This window comes from Struthio camelus, chromosome 1, assembly GCF_040807025.1.
Source record: "Struthio camelus isolate bStrCam1 chromosome 1, bStrCam1.hap1, whole genome shotgun sequence".
In the NCBI taxonomy this organism is placed as follows: Eukaryota; Metazoa; Chordata; class Aves; order Struthioniformes; family Struthionidae; genus Struthio; species Struthio camelus.
In genome coordinates this window covers 178,625,235-178,646,988 of record NC_090942.1, presented here as the reverse complement: position 1 = coordinate 178,646,988, position 21,754 = coordinate 178,625,235, and the positions used below count along the sequence as shown (strand labels likewise).

At 36.4% G+C, this 21,754-nt stretch overlaps 2 protein-coding genes across 8 annotated transcripts in view; one reads left to right on the top strand and one right to left on the bottom strand.

The window, feature by feature from the left end:
* Positions 1–850: 850 nt before the first annotated feature.
* Positions 851–21,636, bottom strand: DIS3 (DIS3 homolog, exosome endoribonuclease and 3'-5' exoribonuclease). 2 transcript variants are annotated; one of them, XM_068929651.1, is made up of 21 exons: positions 21,268–21,636; positions 18,997–19,154; positions 17,183–17,376; positions 16,991–17,064; positions 15,712–15,879; positions 14,565–14,729; positions 13,372–13,485; positions 13,145–13,282; positions 11,948–12,094; positions 10,695–10,811; positions 9,625–9,726; positions 8,955–9,019; positions 8,785–8,869; positions 7,997–8,124; positions 7,437–7,523; positions 6,343–6,499; positions 4,709–4,923; positions 3,291–3,459; positions 2,681–2,839; positions 2,150–2,272; positions 851–1,195 (listed from the first exon to the last, which is right to left on the bottom strand). In XM_068929651.1, exons 1-21 carry the CDS (start codon positions 21,502–21,504, stop codon positions 1,106–1,108), a joined length of 2,892 nt encoding a protein of 963 aa, XP_068785752.1. In that variant the 5' UTR covers positions 21,505–21,636; the 3' UTR covers positions 851–1,105. The 2 variants fall into 2 exon arrangements, with proteins under 2 accessions (XP_068785752.1, XP_068785754.1); XM_068929653.1 differs by having other exon boundaries at positions 18,967–19,154; positions 21,268–21,527.
* PIBF1 (progesterone immunomodulatory binding factor 1) overlaps positions 21,627–21,754 on the top strand; it is a 127,467-nt gene continuing 127,339 nt past the window's right edge. For 2 of the 6 annotated variants that reach the window (XR_011138583.1, XM_068929654.1), the window contains exon 1: positions 21,627–21,752. The gene's annotated coding sequence lies outside the window, so the exon portion shown is untranslated. The remainder of the gene's footprint in view (positions 21,753–21,754) is intronic. The other 4 variants (XM_068929659.1, XM_068929661.1, XM_068929655.1 and 1 more) reach the window with 3 other exon arrangements.

Sequence of the window (21,754 nt, the reverse complement as noted above, 5' to 3'; positions counted from 1 at the left end):
CTGTTTTATGACTAGCTTGACTTTAACAATGCAGTCCACCAAGGCACAGAACCTTTGTTTTTTGGGAAATTCTAAGTAGTGAAGTGCAACCAGTGTCTTGGCAACATAGGTTGAAATCATCATCAAAGCTTTACCTGTGTGTGCTTAAATATAAGGGTAGAAACTACCAACTTCATTAAGGCAGTTTGTGTCTAAGCAACAATCTTAAATTGTCTGAAGTTCTAGGACAAAAACTACCACACTTACTTACGGAATGATTTATCTCTTCACCTGCACACTGTGTGCATGCACACACACAGTTAATCTGATGTAAGAGAAGACTTTCTTAGAAGCTAGAATAAATTTATGGAATATATCGTTCCAAGAGCAAATTCTGTTCTCTCTTCTTTAGCACCTCAGAACTGAAATTAATAGTTGTGCTTATTACTGGCTTTCTTAAAAGAATGCAGTGAAGACAGAAGAGTTTTTTTTTTTATTTTTTGTTTAGCTACAGTGTTTGCTGCTAAGTGTCCAACATTTTACAAAGAGGAGAACTTGCTAATTGTGGTGATGTACCCAGCTGAAAATTGTGACTGACTATTCAGGCACCTGCAGCAATAATTCTTTGAGCTTACTTTTAAAGAACATAACTCAGGTTGTTGCTTGCTACTAAGCTAAATAGGTTCCCCTGAATACAATAAACAATGTCTTTCACCAGTAGTGGAAGCTTCTGTGAAACTGATGTTGAGAAATACCCAGTTGCTACAGTGCTGTATTCAAAAAAAAGAATCTATGTTGTTATAGCTCATACAGGTCCTTAATGCCAGATTAAAAACAAACAAACAAACAAAAAAACCACCACACACAACATACTGGGAGTGTTCCTTCACTTTATAGGATATTTATTTTCACCATAAGACAAACTAGACATCTTGATTTGAAAACAACTGTGCTCTTGCATACATACATGTTTTAGTAAAAAATATTTTTAAAAAGCAGTTCCACAAATTATTACAATATGTATTTAAAAGTAAACATAAAATCTGTTTCTAGCAGTTTGTCCATCAGGAAAAATATGTAAATACAAACAATTCGTGTGTGACTCTTTATTAGCTATTCTATCCAGCTATTTTTGTAATTTCTTTTTCTTTTTCTCTGGTTCATTACTGACACTTGTCTCTGTAGTTGGATTTGCAGGCACGTCCTTTGTTATTATCTACAGGAAAACAGAATTAAGTCAGAAAAGTTAAATCAGAATTTTATCTTATACTATGTCTTAAAAATTAGTTTGAGGTATCCTGATAAAACTTTTATAAGGTCTGTACAAGTAAATTCAAAGACCACATCAACATCAGCAAATTCTTATAGCAGTCATCCAGAAAAAGGGGTCTGCCATCATAAAAAACTATCAATCACAGCTCGAACACTAAATTGAAGTGAAACCTAGGAAAAAAGGTAGAGTTCTGTACAACAAGCAGCACCCCTCCCTATTAATTTATTGCTCACACTTCTTTTGCATCAAGTATATAGAAGGATTGCACAGTGCTTTTCGGTTGTTTGCCATGCCTTAGCAAGTGCTTACAAGGAAGTGGTAGCTGTGGAATGAGAGAGATGTGAAAAGAGGCCTTAAAAGCAAAACGCAGATTGTTAAATTAAAAGTCTCTATTGCAGCGTTTTCTGAAGTTCTGCTAGTATCAAGCACAGGACCGGTCAGAGCCTCAGTGTGTAGCTGAGGACACTGCATAGGAAAAAGGGATGTAGATTCAGTAGAAACTGGAAAAACTTGAAATAAAAAGGTGCCCTCTGAGTTACCATCGCAGTTGGACAGTAATTTACTAGAACTAAAAAAAAAATTCCTACTGAATTTTTTTTAACTGCAAAAAGTAATAGAACTGTGAAATTCAAAACTGATCTTCAGCGAATCTTTAGCAAATCATCTGTTTTTTCCCATCACTGGAAACATACCTGATGGGCCCAGAAGTGAAATTTAATTTAGAACCCTTTATTCTTTTAAAGAGTCAGTGAAAGCAGATCTGGGTTTTGCCGAGAGTAGAGATTAAGCAATTGCTACATTCTGCTGCTAAAAATAAATTTAAGGTAAATCTTCAGTTGTACTGTACAAATACTGAAGGGTAATATATTTCAATGCGTCACAAAACTCGTGCCTTACCTTCGGTTCTACCAATACCATGTGAATTTTCTGATGTTGGATGTTGGAAGCATCTAACATAATGTTCACTTTAACTTTGTCAAATACATGGAATGTTGTGTCTTCCACAGTAAGTGATGGTACCTAAAAGTTCAGACTTTTTATAAATACTTACAACTTATAGTGCATCTTACTTGTATGTAAAAATTCTGCATAAAAATACTAATTTAATGTTACATGCTGATAAAAATTAAGAAAAATTATGGTCATGAATGTCCAGTGTGTCCTGGTACATAGTATATGTGATTTTGCAGTGCTTGTTCAGATAGTTAGGTATCAGTACCTATTACAGAAACCCATTCTTCTTTTAAAACCCTCTTTTATTTCAACTGGCTTATAAAGATGACCATGGTGGCAGTACAGATTCATTTAATAAACTTGCATTTACAGATGACTTCACTATTCTCCAAATCTAGGTAGAACAAACAGATTTTTTTTTTATTATCAAATCAAAAAATAAAGGTAATTAGGAACAAACTTTATAAAGCATACCTCATTGTTGTAATCAAGTCTTGGTTTTGGTTTATCTTTTTCTTCAAAAAAGACTGTTCCTTCTAACCCATACTTAGGAATCAGGACCACAATTGCATTCTTTCTTACAAATAATATATATGCATCTTCGTTCACAACTCCTTTGGTTTTGAAGAACAGCTATAACAAAAGTAATATATTAGAAAAACCCTAGAACACTCTGCTACAGTTACAAATATTTTGGCTTATGAAAGTAAAACATTCATGAGCAAGTATAAAATGGTATGTAGTGATCGTTACAAAACGTATATTAAAGCGGATTCAAAGAATTCTATAAGCTTTTTTAATAATACCATTGTAGCACTAAGCATTTATTATATTTACAAAAAGCACAAAAAGTACACAGTTCTAAAGCTGCCATTATGCTTATTTTTTTCAAGGACTAGCACTGCAAATTTGAAGCTTTTTTCCTCAAAGAAACAGCACTCATGTTCTTAATCATTTCTGCACACTTGATTTGTTATTGCCATACAGCACCCAACACAATTGCTATGATTCAATATTACCCTCTGTTCCTTTAAAAATAACATTAGTTTTCCCCAGTTAATCCTCACATCTCAGAACTACTTACTTGTGTATGGAATGCGACAGATGCTCTTTGTGCATACTGAGCCATTTTATGTCGGTAATTGAGATTTTTACAGAGATCTGCTAGTTTATGTTTATCTGTAAGTTCTGGGTATGTACTGTCTGCTCCTATAGCCACTGCCAAAAGCCGATGTACTATAATGTCAGCATACCTGCAAAAACAAGATTAAGTAAGTGATTGATGACACATCAAAATGCTTTTTGCTTAAAAAAAAAACAAAACACACACAAAACCTGAACATTATTTAGTTTTTATAGATGGTATAGACCAAAAAGCCTTTATAATTCAGATAGTCTGCTGCTAACTTTCTGTATTAATTCAAGATCACATTCTCTTTGTTGCTCAAGGATATACTGCACTGAGGCAAAATGGACGGTACTGCTTTCTTGTTCGTCTAATAGAAATTCTTTGCAATGTTCTACCAATAAAGCCTGTATTGTTGAAGGTTTACAGAGATGAAACAAAGCTTGATTTTTGGACTCAAGAATGATGTTTCACCACGGCAGATTGAGCCACTCCATCCTCGCTTTCGCATGAACTAAGCGACTTCAGTGTAGAATAGTACTTCCGTACCATTGATCTTCAAAGCATAATTGCACTTAATTTTCCTGGTAGGTAGCTTTTATTAGAATTTTAGCCAGGAACTTTTGAATGCATCTGTTTGTTAGCAACAGAAATTTACTGTATCAGGACACCTAGAAGCTCCACAAGTTACCCATACCTATTGCATAGGAATGTCATTCTACATAAGAGGTTTCACTTGAAATGTTTTTAAGGAACAAAATATAATGACAATTATTTTATTTAAAACTTAGCTATTTCTTGGTTTCAAAAAAAAAAAGTAAAAATTAACCAATTTTTAAAGAGGCACCTTAATATGTATACTTATACTGAAATTGCTTACAATAGCTCAGGGAAGTAGTAAGTTTTAAATTAACATTGCTTTAATCTGTAAAATGCAGTCTCCTTAAAAATTTACATGATAATATTTTGCAACACAGCTCCCACCTGAAAATCACTGGCCAAATTCTGACTCAGTCGCTTGCTGACTTATTTAATCCTAAATGGTCCAAAAGGCACTTCTGTGCCAGAGATATATATGTTAAAAATGAATGACCGATACATCCCTAACTTGTGAGTCTTTTTTTTTTTTTTATCTTCATCAGACCTTTATCAGCAATAGTCTACAATGAACCTAAGAGTATAGAAAGAGTTAAATGAAGACAGATCACCACGTAAGCTATTGCTTTTCCTATCCAAAACTGAAGACCTTATGTAAAATAACTGAACAGAAACAGCATTTCTTTTGAAATGGAAAACAACATAGTTTAAAATAGTATTTCTTCACATATAAATCACCTTCTCTTTCATCCTCTGAAACTTTTGTAAAATAAAAGTACCTTCTAATGGGTGAGGTAAAGTGTGTATAAATAGGTGATGCTAAACCATAGTGATGAAAATCAGTATCCATTCCAGAACAGAAATAAACAGCTTGCATCATGCATCGAGTGGTCAAAATTCGCAACAGTGTATTTAGATACGGGAAAGTAGGAGACTCAGCTCTGTCTAAAGACTCAGCTAGTGCCTTTGCCGAATCTGTCTTAATTTCCAAATTCTGCAGGGAAGATAAAAAAAAAAAAAAAAAGAGGCATTACTGGCAAATATTAACAGAGTATAAGCAGCAATACAACAGCTAAATCCTTGTTGATCGTGGCAGTTAGCACAGGTAGCATACCAGATAAATTATGAAGCATAGACAACCTAATGGAATACCATTATAAAAAAACAAACAAAAAACTCCAAATCCATGCACATACCTCTCCCTCATTTTCCTTAGTGCTCTGCACAAACAGTAGAAGGTTAAGTTAATAAGGAACTCTGAGAAGGCAACAGTTTAGAACTAAGAATCACTTTATGCTAATATTAACAAGTTTATTATTTCCTTTAGCTTTAGTATAGATAGTGTGAAAATAAAAAAACACCGCATTTTTAGTTTCTAGTCCCAGAGTCAGTTTCATCACCAGAAAGTTCTTTCCTTCATGTACACCACTGATAACAAAAGACTGATCTACAGATCAAAGTATGTTTTTATTATGGCAAAATTACTGAATGTTTACCAATAAAGCATAACAAAATATACCATATTACCCCCCCCCCCCAAATGTGTTGGTTCTGTCATGTGAAGAGTAGTTAAGAGCAACTTTATTAAAAGGACCTTTTCTTGAAGAGGAATTTAGGCTTCTAAGAAAAACAGTACTTTAAAATCATTTTCAGATTAGAAATGAAATTATTATTCCAGTTATGTAGGAGGGGGAAGTGAAATGGGCTAGGTTTTGCTCATCTAAAATATTACAGTGGTAAAATTTGGGAGTTTCTCTCTTGTACCTAGGGGAAAAAAAAGTAGGGGTGGTGGGGGACAGTTTCAGGGAAAGGAATTTTTAATGCATGATCATTAACCTGCTCTAAAAGTTTAGCTCGAATGGGGACCACAAACAATCTCAGATAGAAAAATCCTGAAATTGGAAAAATCATTTTCCATTTCAGGCTTTGTAATTAAATCAGATTTTTTTCAGGCTACAACAACTTCCAGCTGATCTAAAGAGAGGATGGAAACTGTAAACACATCTGAACACATTTTCTTACTTCCTGAATTTAACAGAGACATTATTTGATGTGACTGACCAGTTTTTAAGTAGATCAATAGTGTTTACAGAACCAAACCCAAAAAGAGGTTTATAAAGCACATCTGGCTTGGAGAGGAGAAACTTTTCACAGCACACAATAGTTACAATACAAAAGATTCAAAGAGTGTTTGTTTCCTTTACCTGAGAAAGGGTCTTTAAAAAGCACAAGACTGAGCCTTGCATCTGAAGATACAGATGCTTACTTGCTGCAAGTACCAGCAATCTCAAAATATAGCAGATGCACTTTAAAAATGATACTTTCCAACAGTCACTCTTTGGAAGGGGGCCAATCCGAAAGAAAACACAGCTTTTCATAATTAATTCACTTCATTAGTATAGTAAAAACTTGCCTTAGACTTTGCTGCCTTCACAAGCATGTCATAATTTGATGGGGGAGGAGCAGGATGTTTTCGGAGCAAGGCAAACTCTGAGAACTCATCATATATTTTTTGCGCTACAGAGATATTGGCAAGCAACATGAACTCTTCAACCATCGAATTTGTTTCTCTATTAACAGAAAATATTTCGCGTTGTTAGAAAAGCATTAAATTATATATTTGCTTTGAGTGCCTAATGAAGAAACATTTCACCATCTTGACCATATTATAAACAGTAAACTAGTGTCTTTGAACTTTTTATACAGTAGAAGTAGGCAAAAATTTTTAAGCATAAAAATATAACTTAAATATTTACTAAGTTTCAAATACTGAGAGGCAGAAGAAAAAAATGCAAAGAAATACTCTAAAAAAAGAATCACAAATTATATTGAAGTGCTCTTTAAAATGTCATTGCTATCTCCAAAGAGACCATCAGATAAGCCTGTTTATTTCTGCTTAAGTGATTTAATAGTACTGTTGCAATATTAAGCATGTTAAGTTTAAAAGCACTATGTTGCACACCTTAAAGTTATGAAAGTACAGGTAACAGAGGGTAGATTTTGGCACAGAAACTGAGTAGTACTGAGAGAAAATAAGTATCTAACTTCCAAAAATTTGAATCAGTAGCTTCCTTTCCAGAAGTCCTTTATAACATTGTTATCGCTCTGCACATGCACAGTTCAGTGCTCTGTTGTTCTTACGGTTTCTATGCTCCACGACGCCAGATTCTACTTCCTCTCCTTTGTTAATAACATTAGAAGAGCATCAGAGAAAACTCGGTGGGATGGCAACAGTTCGGAACCTAGTGCTCCATTAAATCAGTAGTAAAGACTTAAGTTCCTAAATGAAGCACACAGTTAAGTTGTATCACAGTTGTGATATAAGAGATTTTACCAGTTTATATAATTCATAAATTGTGTAAAATGCACAGGACTGACTTTTCTAGGATTATTATCCTGCACTATTTTATAAGCTTTGTACACCCTTAAGTGCAAAGCTGCTAGTCAAACACCCCTTCCCCTCTGCCTGCCCCAAATTAACCAGCTGAGGAAAATAAAAAGGCATACTTAAGCTCCTTAGTTTGTAGATCAATGGGATCATGAGTTTCACTGTCCATGTGGAAACGAACTTCCGGTGAGGAAAGTGTTAAAGCTCTGGAAGACAGTAAGTGGAATTACGATGAATTACAACAAAGCAGAAGTGGCAGCTAGGTTGCAGGCCTGTGCACAACATCAGGGTTTGATATGAAAATGTAATTTAAAATTAGCAGAAATTTAAATAAAGAGATGAACTTAGTGTTCAAATTAGAAAAAACTAAGGTTTTAGCACACATCATAGTTAGCTAAATTCTCACATTTAAAATGCTACTCCTCTAGTTGTTTTTATAGTGACTGCATGAGATCCATACTGCTGATTCATTTTGCCAGAAGAAGGAAAAGTTAGCATTCCCAGTTTATATTTTAGGGGGGGGAAACCTAAAGATACCTATATTTATGCAAACTGAAATGGCAAAACACTTTTCTTTCAAAAGATTTTTATTGGAAAATAGACACAAAAGAACATTATAACATTTGACAGCAATAAATAGCCAGAAAAGAAAGGAAATAAAAGACACTGGATAGATTACCCATTATCAATTCTTTTCTTCTTCAGAATTTTTGCTAATTTGTTTAGTCCACGTAAGCTGATAGTAACATCATCATTCATGCTGGCTGAATCAATTCTCATCTGTGCTTCAGCATACGTGAGCGATGCCTTGAAGAGAAAAAAAAGACAGCATCATGCATAATTGAATACTCAAGAGAAGAGCCTTCTTCTGTCTTGCAGAAACTGCAGTTCATTCTCAAAGTTGGTTCACAACAATATGAAGCTTTACATTCAACACCTAAATGCATGTCATTCTCAAAGAATAATGGTCAAAACGGGACAGATCTATGCAAGACACTAAGAAATAGCAGGCATTTACAGTGCTTATGCTGATCATAAAGGTATTTTATATGTCTGAGGTCTGACTTTCAGAAATGTTAAGTACTTATAGATTCCACTGATTTTAACCGAAAAATTCTGGCTACCTGGAATATACAGACCATGTCCAATGTATGTCAACGCATTTATACTTAAATGTCATAGCAAAATAACTCCACAAAAACATGACAACCTTGAATGTTTTGATCCTGTCTGGTTCGTTTAAACATCTGCTATATTTTAGGATTTAAGAGTCATTTTCTAATTATAAATATAATAAATATAATAAATATTATGTATAGCATTTATTTATATAATAATAAAAAATATAAATCAATCAATAAAGAGAAAGAAATAGAGGAAGCCTTACTATCAAGCCTGTTGATCACTGCTTTTGTAAAGAGGTGTCCAGCTTATTTTTGGAAGTATAAGAATATTAATGTGACTAACCTTGGAATTAATAACACTCTTTGTAAATCTGGTTTTTAGAATTTCAGCCTTATGGTTCATCTCCCATATACATGAAAATGCAAGCCTATGAGAGGAAAAATCTATTAAAATCCACATATACACATTTGAAGTTTCTTGTCAGAATCTGAGTACGGATCATTTACAAATACCTGTCCACATTAGATCTCAAAGAGCATAAGTTGGAGCTAAGTAACTCTGGAACCATATCAATTCTCTGCAAAATAAAGGATAAAAAGTGTGACTAGTTATTTATTATAATTTCATGACTTTTACCATAATAAAAGTTCAGAAATAATATTATTGATTTTTTTCATCATGAAAACTAGGATAAATACTTTTCTTTCAGAAATCTGAAAATGTATCAGCTGTGTTAGTGAAGATAGTCCCATAGAAAATTGCGGTCTGTGAGAAATAAGTTATATTAAACAGGACTAAATGTACAGCTGAAACGTATACAAATCATAGGCAACAAGAGAGATTTAGCTATCACAAGAAGAAAACAGTGGAAAGGAAAGGCAAACCCAGATCACTTCCTTTCGCAATTTCAGATCTGTAAAACAGTAGTAGTCCAGTTTCAGAACTGCATGTTATATATGCTTCAAGCATAGGAGTTAAGAGATACTGTCTTTAAAAAAATAATAGTATTTCTCCCTGTTGCTGCGCAGTCTGCCTGATAAAACAGCATGCATACTAAATGCAGCCCAAATGATTCTACTGTTTTTAGGCTGGAGATGTCTGTACTCCCAAGAGATGAAAATAAAAGCAAGGAAAAACCCAACTTCTTTATTTTACAAAAATCCTTATATAAAAAACAATTACTTTTTCACACAGATAGACTGTTGTTCCTCTTTTTGCCGATTCCTCATCCAAAGCATTTCCTGGTCGAATAAAATGACTGACATCTGCAATATGTACACCAACCTTAAAAAAAAAAAAAAAAGACAAAAGAGAGAGAGAGAAAAGGCCTGACATTATGTATTTTATGAAACAGAAATACAAAAAAAAAAAAAAATCACTCTCAACATGAAGGAAGCTTTCTAAAAAATCTCTATTTACAATCCAATTTACCCATCCCCAGTTATCTCCAGCAGCTCCTATACTTAGATATAGGAAGAGTTAAGTTATATTTTACTCACATTAAAAAATGAATAGTTGAAGCAATTATGCACAATAAGGCATGCATATGTTTAGTGGGAAGTTACATTTATTAGCAATGTTGCCTGCAGGCCCAACTAACCTCTTCATATCCTTCCAGGCACACTGCAAATTTTTTTTTTTTTTTTGCTTTCTCTCTGTTTGCTAGCCCTTCAGTTTTGGCATTCTCTGCTATTATAATTACAAATTAGTTTATCACAAAGAAAACCTAACTAAATCAGAGCAAAACATCTCTCTGTTCCCTTTTAATCCAGCATTTTTATTCCTAAGGGCTCGCAGGGTGTATTAACTGTACAGTTAATACACCTACTTCAAATTATGAAAAATAAACTTTATGGATTTCAAGAGTGAAACAAATCCATAACTGTTTTTAAATCATTCTTTTCCGCAGTCATATTACAGCAGTAGCTTCACTCTTTCTTCTGGTGATTCCTTATCCTAGCTGTAGATGTCCATGTTCATAGAATTTATTTACAGCTTTAGCTGAGTATGTCACATCCTTATACCAAATAGACAGAAAGCAAGGTGAATTTAGAAGACATGGATTCAATTCTCACCTTTGATACTTGTTTAATGCAAGTCAACTACCTTTCTTTATTCCCATCTCACAACTGGGCTAACACCATTAACTCTTTTACAATATATCTGGAGCTTTGCTCCTGTCATTTCCGACAATCACTGCTGCAATGTTTGAAAAAATAATTAACGACTCGTTTGATAAGAAAACAAAATACCTCTAGATTTCCATTTTCTAGTTCTCTACAGTGTAAGGCATCATCAATATCTGTACAGCCAGGAGGATCAACACTACAAACACACAGCTGCCTTAAGTCCTCCCTGTATTTCATATCCTGAAATTAAAAAAGGAAAAAAGTAAGTTTAAGACCATCTTGTATATCAAAGTAAAAATTATCATTTGGAAAAGGTGCATTGGATAAGATTGCCCGAAGCAACTAAATAATTTAGGCATGCTAACTTTTTAGTTTTTGGATATAATTTATATTATTACATATTTATAAGATCAAATCAGATAGCGATAGGAAAAACTACAACTAAGATCCTGAGCACTGAAACTTGTTTTATTTAACAGAAAACTGAAAGAGAAATTGAATAAAACACAATCTCTTCTTGATCTCAGAATCTGCAGGACCAGAAACCAAGAAATTTTAACTCTGATGTCCAGTTAGATAAATTGTTTAGAATGCAATTTCTCTCAACTTGAACTTGAGCTGTCAAAGGCTTACGTGTCTAGGACAGTTGAAAGGAACTGCACTTTGGAGGCATTTACCTTTGTATAATGGGAACAAAAAGATCTCAGATGGGTATTAGATGTTTATACAGCTAATATAAGAAAAGATAAATCCCTCCATCAGTTTCCAGGCTCAAAGAAAATTCCCTGATAGTATTTTTTTGCACATTCTAAAGCAACCATTTCCCATATTTAACCTACTGGGAATAACTTGAAATTCACTTACAACATTTAAAACAAGCAATTCTGCAAACACCAATTTTAACAAACCCTGATTTTTTTTTACAGTTTCTTTTGTTTGATTAATTACTTTATTGGATTATACGAGGATATCTTATCATCTTCCTATGTTATCATTCGGTGTTCTGAGGACTGCCACATTTGGTTAGATAAGTTACCTAGCAAGATGAAAAACTCTGAGATGATCTTACAATTGTTTGAAATGTTGTCTCTCCTTTGCCAAACATCAATTTTTTACGAAAACTGTAAGATTTTTATTATCTTAAGATGTCTATCCCTATCAAAGATAGTTTTAGGCAGAAAAAAAAAAATTGTGGAGGCCTTGTTACCATAGGAAACCAGGCTAAAGCCCATCCTAAGACAAAATGGTTTTGGAAAACATTTCTCCTTTATTTTATATTGCATAGGGATCACCAGGAATGTCATAAAAATCTACAGTTCTATTTGAAGAACAGCGCACAGTAATTATTATAATATTTTAAAAATGATTTTCATTACCTTTTCTGTGATGCTCCATGGCATTTTTGGTAGGAAACTAAGGACAGCCTGGGAGAAAGGTTGATGGGGAACATCATGTTCAAGTAGAAGAACTTCCGTTTCAGTTTCTTTATCTCCAGCATTTCCTAAATTCTTTACAAAATGACCCTAAGAAACAACATATATGCATATCAAGCAAGACTGTTTGACTGCTCAAAAATAATTACATATTTGAGATGATTATCCCATAGGTTATTACTGTATTAAACTACACAGTAGGAGTCATCTTCTTCAGTTACTTTCCCATCTGAAACGTTTCACTGACTCAAAGTCTGAACGTTGTATTTCCCTCTCTAGAATCTACTGGCTCTTTTTCTGGAATAGTATTAACCTCTCCACAAATAAGACTACAAAAATTGTAAAGGTGATAATTCAGATTTTCCAGGAAAAAAGAATTCCATAAGCAGCAGAACAAACAAGGCCTAATTTTCTATGGATTTATGTTGTGTCTCACATCTCACTCCCAATACTACGTTAATTCTAATTCCTTCCTCATGTCTCTCATTCCCTGCTGCAGTGCTGCATTTGCCTTAACATTTTTTCCATATCTTCCAAGTTCCCTCCATAACTCTAAATACACAAAAGACACCTCTGCTCTCACTCATATAAGCTACGCACTTGTAGACTAGCCAATAGGTGCCGCTTCAAAACCTAATTATTATTCAACACAAACTAGTGTCCTTGTTTTCTCTTCTATCCTCCTATTTATTTACACAAAACTTAACCCTCTGTAAATCTTCCCCACTGGCAATTTAACTGAGTTTGGCCAGTGTGTTTAAAACTACTTGCCAGCATGCTGATCAGTGTGTGGGGATGAGCAGACTGAGCCAGAGCAGAAGCCTCACATTTCTAGGAATCCAGACTAAAACAAGGCAGTCCCTAGTTTGTTTAAATAAACTACCTTAGTTAGCACATATATATTCACTACAGAACTTAAGGACCAAGCTTCCTAGGTGTGATAAAGCATAGCCATTTTGAGGGAGGGCAGGCAGGAGTAAACTAAATTATTCAAGGACTTCCTTAATTTGCACCAAAGAATTGTACTCAAATCAAAATTTGTGTCAACCCTTTTTGAAGTTACTCAGCATTACCAATAATAACAAACACCTTACAAAAATCAGATAAATATAAGTTCGGAAAAAAAACCCTGAAACTTACGTTAGGATACCTGGAATTCCTGGGCCAACCATCAATAGCAACAATTATTCTTTGTCCTTCCAATATATCTGCTTGTCTGGTTTCTATTCGAATGCGAGGAATTCTGCGGTCAGCTGGTGTAAACAAATGCCGCCTTGCCTATTGATAGATAGAAAAAGGAAAAAATAATTTCTAATGAAAAAAAAAAAACCCTGAATTCTGCATTTATTACTTGATTATTGCCTTACCTCTTTGATCTGCGATTTGGAAAGCATGCCACAAAATGGTCTCCAGTTTCGCTTTATAATGCCCACTACTTTTCCTGTAGGTCTCAGCATGTTCTTGTTAACAGAAGCCTTCAGCTAGTAGAAGGAGTTAAAAATACAAAACTGTATTTGAACTCATTACGTTAACATGTTTGACTAGAGCAGACTTCTCAAGCCACAGTGGTAACATTTTCTGTATCGCTAAAATGCCATAAAGTGTATTATGACTTCATAAGCAGAACTATGCCTCCCCACCCCCTGTCCTTTGCATGACTGTTAATATTTGTAGTATATAATATTATTATTAATTTTTTAACCTTTACATTTGTGGACATGAGGAAAACAGAGAAGAAAATGGCAGAAAAAGACTCTGAAGAAATGACAACTTACTGTACTGTCTCTAGTTACCCTCTAACTATCTGCAGTTTCTTTTCTCACCAATTCTTCCTGTACTTTAAGAGCCTCTCTATTTATATTGCTTTTGCAAGAGAAAGAAACGTACATATTTGTTGGACAGGGTACACCTGAGTGTACATGCACATTACGTATAATTACTGCAAGTAACTAAGAATATTTTACAACTGGTTCCAAATGTAGGCATTCACCTTAAAAGCAGATTCTCATTGTGATATAACATCTGCTCCTAATCCAGCAAATCCTAATCTGGACATCAGCATATAGCTTCGCATTATTATTTGATTACTACTCAGGAACTTTTGGGTTAATGTAGTTTAACAAAATATTTTGGGAACTTATAGCATGGATTAATCCCCCCTCAGAATTCCGAAGCATATATTTTATACATAGCCACATATTTAATGCAACTGTAGGAGTATAATAAGTTCCGGGGGGGGGGGGGGGGGGGGGGAAGCAGGAGTGGAATCTGTGGTCACAATAGCTTTTAGGAATCAATATAAAAGAAAATGTATAAATCTAAAGCCTAGCAACACTCTCAGGGTACTGCAGATTTCTTTCAGCATAAGAGTTGACTAAAAAAAATTAACATTAAGACTGATCTTTCTTGTTAAAATTACCAAGTTTGAAAGTTTTGAACAAGCTCTATAGAACATCTCTCTTCTGTGACAAGAAATCTTACTCATACTGCACAGAAGAGAGGTAATAGGGAAAAAAGGCACAGAGAGTACAGAACGAAAAGCCTCTTATTTATTTCATACAATGTTTTCTTTCTCCTCCTCATTTTCAATGTCGTCTTCATTCTGGCCGTCATCTTGCAAGACCACTGAGGATGGTGCTACCCATTCGTCTTTTGCCAACAACTCGACAGCTACAACATCTTCATGAACTGCTCGGTTTAAATGTTTAAGTCCTTGTATAATTACCTGGATTTTTTTTTAGAAAGAAACGTAATAAAACAAAATAAATGATAAAAATGCAAACATTCAAGACAACAGTAACAAAAGACACAAATCAAAGCACTAGAATAAATGAGAACACACACACAACAGGCTCTGCATGCTAAAGAACATTTTACGGCATGTTTGTGATGCATTTTTTCTTCTACCTAGGTTTCTTTCAGCACTGATGATATTATTTCATGATTCAAATTTTCTCTATAAAAACAATTGTTTTCCCCAGACATTTCCCCTTTTTTTCCCCCCCTTTAAATTCAGACAGCCCTTCCATTTTTGCAGATTAGGGGCCTCCACAGACTGCTGGGAGACAGGAGTGAAAGAAATGGAGATCCAAAGGAACACTTCAGAGAGCAATACTTTCTGCTCCAGCTACCAGAAAGAGGCAGGGAGCAGCTTGAAAATGGTGTCTGTATAACAGTGGTGGCAGAGAACCCACAGCAAGCAGAAAGCAAGGTTAGACTGCTTGGAGGAGAACAGCATTATCTACTTATTCCCAGGTGTTAAAATAGAAGGGGTCAAAAAATGTAAGAGCACCCCCAAGGGCTTGCCACAGTTCATCTGAAAATCCTCCTACAAACTTGTTTTTCTGCCTCTCACAATATAGTTCAAAGCTACTGAAAAATAAAATATACAGTGCTATATCCCGGTCAACTGAAAAACTTCTCATGACAACTAAGATTTGGCTTTTATTTATCAAATATTTTATCAAAACACAAAGTACACCTTTAAAGAAAGCTCTCTTTTTGAAAAGGGTATATCAAATATTTCAGTAGTCAATATCCAAACAAACACACACAAAGGAAACAAGTAATAGCAGAAAAACATGGAAGAGGAAAAACTACTATAATGCTCATTTTCAACAACGTACATAAAATATACTTATTTCTTGGTTAAGTCACTACTAAGGTTAGTCAAAGTTCATAGCGTGAAGTCAAAACGCAAAACTCACCTCTTTGTTTTCTTCAGCATCTCCATGAACCCAAACAGTAGCTTCAAGATAATTATCTCTGCTTGCCCTATAGGTTCCTTGGAGGTAAATACCAGATTTTATTCCTTGCTGTAACTTGCTAAGAGGAAGATGTTCTGGAAAAAATATTTTTCCACTCTCTATTTCTTTCTTTAAATAAAAAATACAGTTTGTCAGTCCATTGCATTTGTAATTATTCCAAAACTCAGCTCATGAACGTGAAACTCAAGCTAGCAAACTTCACATTTGCAACTATGGGTAGCAATTAATATCCACAATAACGACTGTTGAGTAGCAAGGTAATTTTTCTAATTAAGCATAAAATTACAAAGAACACAGAAGCATGACAATGCTGGGAACTCCTTTTCTTTCTTGTTTGCTTGGAGTTGCTTAAAAACATACTGCATAAGTGACATACACTTTTATGTTTATTTGGATATACTGTCTACAGTAATAGCGAAGTACAGTAAACAGTATGGCACACAATATAAGCAGCCATATGAAACATGATGAAACTCCAATACTGTGACTAAACCTTGGAGGCAGTCAGACAATCAGTTAAAGGTACATGAAGTTCAAGTAACCACCGAAAAGATCAGCTGAGCTCTCCACTTTCTTCCCACTCTTACATATCCCACACCATTTTGTTAAAATTAGCTCCGATGGAATAAATCTTCAGTTTTTTTGATAGAGTTAGTTTTCTGCTATGTCAGTGTTATATGAAAATACACACCTTAGCTATGTCAAATTCAATGCACAAGAAAACAGAAGAGGAAGTAACGAATTTTTGAGCAGTAGCCTGTACTTCTATCAACTTAAGTGACCATAAAAGTCAGAAAATGCTTTTGAAAAACAATAATTAACACAAGCTTCAAAACAGCATACACAAAGCAAGTATCTAAATGGTTTGCAATCCAGATTTTTGTAGTTTTCATTTTAGTTCAATTGTCTCTAACACTTATACACTTTTAGTCAATTGTTACTGTTTTGTCCTCATTTCAGAGTTGTCTAAAGCACCTGGCTTTTTGAAAATAACTGGCTGATACCTGCTAATAGGTATATAAGCAGTTTAAAAACAGCTGCAATATTTTTCTTTTTCTTTCTAGGTGTCAAAAAGTTCAACTGTCAAACTGGTAATAAAGTCCAGAGTCTTCACTTTCTGAACTGATACCAGTAGGCCCCCATAATATAGAGTCTAATAGTTATGCTGCAAACCATTTATCATTAATTTTTTTTATATATAAAAAAAATAAAAACATACCCCTTCATCAGAGATACAAGCAAGACGATCTACAAGATCGGGATTAGCTATCAAGCTTTTTATATACTCCTCACCTATAAAAGCACACACACAAATATTTATGCAAGAGATGCACATGATTTAGGTACAAAGACACTACTGGGATGATATATCTCAGCAATAAATTAAACAAACATACACTACTTTACTTACATGTATAAGCAGTTATCCCTTCCTCTAGAGCTTTTTCTTTATTATTCCTGTCATTTGTTAGAAAGATAACTTGGATCTTCTCCTCATTTTTCATTTTCCTCAAGTGTTCATTGTACCATTTTACTGCTACCCGAATGGCTCGGTCGTTGCGGTCATTAGAAGTTTCGCCTTGCTGTTGCTCTATGTATGTTTCTCTGGAAAGAAAAAAAAAAGCGCGCACACACACAAAAATCCCAATATATCAATAGTTACAAAAACTTTTCATATTGAAACAAGACTGAGATGCCACAAGAATCACTGTTGTACCAATTTTTACAATACGTGTAACGTTCTGCGGGTCAAGGAAGGGTCAAAACACAGGAGGGTCAGGAAAAATAATGAAGATGTCTTCATTTGTAATAAAATCTTCTCACTGATGACTGAACAGTTAGGTAGAACTAAAATATAATTGCAGTGGCAACTACCTGAGAGCACAAATAAATTAAAATTAATTGCATCTTCATTCCTTAGAACTTTCTGTCACTCTGACTTTAGATTTTTGAAACCTGCAACAGACTGAGCTGGCAAAGTTTAAATAAAGTATTGGGATATGTTTAAAAGGGACAATAAAATTGAAAGGCATTACTCCATTGCTTAAGTTAACAATCTTGTCTGTAAATTTTATCCAGCATTTCAGTCTCCTTTTCATAATAAAATATACACGTAAAAGGAAAGAGCTCAGAGGAGAACAAAGTGCTCAACTGGAATGACTCCTACAGGGGACTCCAAGAAAAGCTTGTTCTGTTGGCTACAAAATGCGTAGGCACTCCACAGATCTGGTTCAGAGCTGTCTTCTATTATAACTTCTGAAAGTACACTTTCTCACATACAGTTCAAAATCAGCACTAAGCGTTATTTTCAGAAAAGTAGCTTAGTAAGCTATGCTACAGGCCTAGTTCAAAAATTACTAAAACCATTATTGATTACAACGGTTTTCGGCCCAGACCGATGGCTCCTAGATCAAATCATAATTAATGTTTTCATTTTCTAATTGAGAAGGATATTGAATGCAATAGTTGAAAAATTTATTTCCAACACTGAAATGCTTTTGCCTGCTGTAACAGCTGAATACAGTAACAATAACAGGCTATTATAAATATTTTGCACTTATAAGCTAACCAGCTTAAAAGTGGACATTCACCATTTAAAATTTCCCACTGGTTTATAATGCAGCATAACTGTTCTTATACTCTTAGGAGCGTAAGTGAGAGAACGTTTGTCGTCTTCTGACTCAGAAGCTGCTTAGCCTGAATAACTAATATTGTCAAGTAGATGAGAAATCTAATGTTGCTAAAAAACAGAAAAAAAGAAAACAAAAACCAAAGAACAAATCAATACTATTTCCTGACTGGGCTGGTTTCCCAATATTTAAATATTTTTGATAGCACTGGAAAAGTGAGAAGTAACGTGGAAAAGACTTATCAGTCATTTTTTTTTCACTGAGGGTTTTTTTTTGCCCTTGATTAGGACCATCATGTAGATGACTGTTTGTAATTAAACAATAAAACATTTTTGCTAACCTTGTTATTTGTTTTACTATATACAAGTATACACTATATGTGTGTGTATACACACACACACGCCTACGTTAATTATAAAATGAAAAAGCACCTGGATCAAGGAAGTATTTCCCAATAGGATCCCTTAAAAGTCTCAGCCTAATTTTATTTTCCTAGTTTCACATTTTCCAGTTTCTTTCCCAGTTTCCTTTACTAGCCGTTGGCACATGGCTAGTACATACTTACATGGTTATTATACCCCATTCCACACCTTACCGATGATGTTCATTGGTGAAGGAATAGAAATGTTTCTCAGGGTTCGCAATCATGTCTCTAACTCGCTTGTATACCGGTGCACTCCGATTCCTGACTTCTTGTAAAACTGTCTGTAGCACAATGACATTTTTAATAACAGGATCTTCAAGTATATCAATCTGAGGAGCAAAATGGAAATGAATCAAAATTGTGTTTATTTCTATCCAATAACTAGACTGGAAATATTTTCTTGGTTCTTAATACACAGAAGCTAACACGGATAACGAAATGCACTGCTTTGCCCTTTTCCTCTCACTGATGAGAAACTGAGGAGCACAGTAAGCAGCTTTTTTCTGCTGGTAGGCAAATTTTTCAAGTGTACAACCAACTTCAAGTACTCCTGCCTCCTGGTGACATGAATTTTGCTGCAGTGAGATAAGGACACACTCTGACTCCCACAAATGCAACCCCAACATCTGCAAGACTCTAATCAAGTTTATTAAAGACTGTCTACGTTAGAAATTTTGTTCATATGAACTGGGTTGTTGCAAATTATACTCTCTGCAAAGAGAGCACGTCTATACACAAATTGACAGTAATCCAACAGAATACAAACACTGTCTGTCTTCATGAGTAACACAGTGGTCAGATATTATTTAAAGCCAGCACAGACACACCTTTGCACTTGTAGGCTGAAGTTCTCCAAAAACATTATCCTACTGTTGTGCCACAATTTTCATTTCCAGGTACTCACATTAACTGGAATTCTATTCACTGCTCTTTACCCTTTCGGAGCCCCAATTTTCTGAGGAAGAGCGCTTCTTTTTGGTAGCGCTTCTTGGTAGCGCTTCTTTTTGGTAGCTCCTAACAGCTGTGGCATGTAATAAAGACAAACGTATACCAAACTCCATGCCCTTGTCTGGAGAAAAGATGTGTGCTTGATTTCCTGAGCTTTTGGCAAGGAACTGTATCAAACCAACTCCAAAAAACAGAGACGGCAATAACGCATTGGAGGGCATGGCTAAAAGAAATAAAAGTAATGCCAGGCCAAGCTTCTTTGCCTCTAACGTTCCAGAAGAGAATACTATGACCTAAAAGATTAAGAGCCACATTTATAGGGCAAGAAATTCAATGTTATTCTCTGGACAAGCTAGATTACTAGGCCAAGTCTTACTGTTCCAACTCCTGTTCCAACTGGCAGGTAAAACCTGCTCCTGCTCCTACCAAGATTTCCTAATCCCCGCTGCCCTGGTTCATGGTAGCGTACCGTGTCATATTCTCATTTGCAGACTGCTCCATAGCATATACACACTTTGCCAACAAACAAGAAGTCCATGGATAACAACAGGTTGAAAACACCACTGAACTCGCTGTTTTGTGAAGAAAATCCTTACTTACAACTTTTAGGATGGGTAAGTGTCAGAACATATGAGTGTCATGCACCTATCCTAAGTAACCATTACTAGCATGAACTACTTCCTGCCTCCAACGTCTGCACAGGGTAATTCTGCTTCCTACAGATGTATTCAGACACTGTAGGAGAAAGATGAATGTCAAACACCAAGCTTGGGAATTCACTGCATCGCAGCCTTGAGTTCTATTGTCTGCACAGACTCAAGCCTTTGCGGAATTAATGACAGATAGCACAGAAAAGCTCATCCCATACTCCCAGGGTGGTTGCTTTGTACATGGGATGATTCTTCAGGCTCTACTCATCACCTGAAATCAACACCATAGCGGACCCAAGCCTACAGCAGTCTCTGAAGAACAAAAAAAGTATTCAGGAGTGTTTAGGTTGACAGAAAGAAAAAAGATATATATCACTTGAAGATCCTGATCACTGATTCGGAGTCCATTCATTCTCCTTGCCTGACTTTAAATACCCATATCAGACAAAAAAAAAAAAAAGGGGGGGGGGACGGAGGGGTGGAAGGGGGGAGGTATTTTCTTATCGTTCAGGCAGCAAAAAGCAGAATAACAAAATACGAACTAAAAACCACGATGTCCTTAGCGATGCTAGAAGCCTCCTCATTGCCTGAGCAACGGCAGGGAAAGAAGAGACCACCAATTCAGGGACCAGCGGGCAAAGCAGCGGGGGGACACGAACCCTGACTACCCCTCCACGCACCTCTGCCAGGGCGCAGCCAGGCGGCAGAGGGGGGGGCTGCTTCTCACCCACGCGGGTTTCGTTAAGGCTAGAGCCGGGGTGGCGGCTCCCCAGGGGGCAGGCCCGGGCCCACCGCCTCACGGAGGCGGCAGCCGCCGCGGGGACCGGCGCCGGGAGCCGCTTACCTGGTGGAGGAGAAGGTTGGTGTCCGGCAGGAGGTAGTGCGGGCCGGGGCAGAGGCAGCTGGCGGCGCCGCTGGGCCGCGCCTCGAGGCCGGCGGCGGCGGCGGCGGCGGGGCGGGCGCCGCAGAGGTGGCAGGCGGCGGCGCCGCAGGGGATGTCGTCGCGCAGGTAGTGCTCGCGCACCACCTTCACCACCGCGCCCGCCCGCGTGCGCTTCAGGAACGTCCGCGAGGTCAGCATGGCGCCCGCCGCCGCCGCTCGCCGCAGCCCCGGCTAGCGCGGACTACACTTCCCAGCGTGCACGGCGATGCGGGAAGGGAGGGAAAGAAAGGAAGGGGGAGGGGAGTTCCGCCTCCCATCGTGCCGCGCGGCCGAGCGCGGGAAAAGGCGCGGCGGTCGCCTTGGTGAGGGCGTCGCCCCCCGTCCCCCCCCTGCCGCGCGGGGGAGGGCCGCGCATGCGCTGCTTAGGCCTGCGGTGGCTGGCGGAGGT

Excerpts from the sequence above, each read along its gene's own strand:
- DIS3 (XM_068929651.1), bottom strand. The coding sequence starts at position 21,504 with ATGCTGACCTCGCGGACGTTCCTGAAGCGCACGCGGGCGGGCGCGGTG. Across the intron at positions 13,283-13,371 it reads CCAAATCGCAGATCAAAGAG|GCAAGGCGGCATTTGTTTAC; the intron begins GTAAGGCAATAA and ends ATCTATCAATAG. Across the intron at positions 10,812-11,947 it reads CATGGAGCATCACAGAAAAG|GATATGAAATACAGGGAGGA; the intron begins GTAATGAAAATC and ends TTTTAATTTCAG.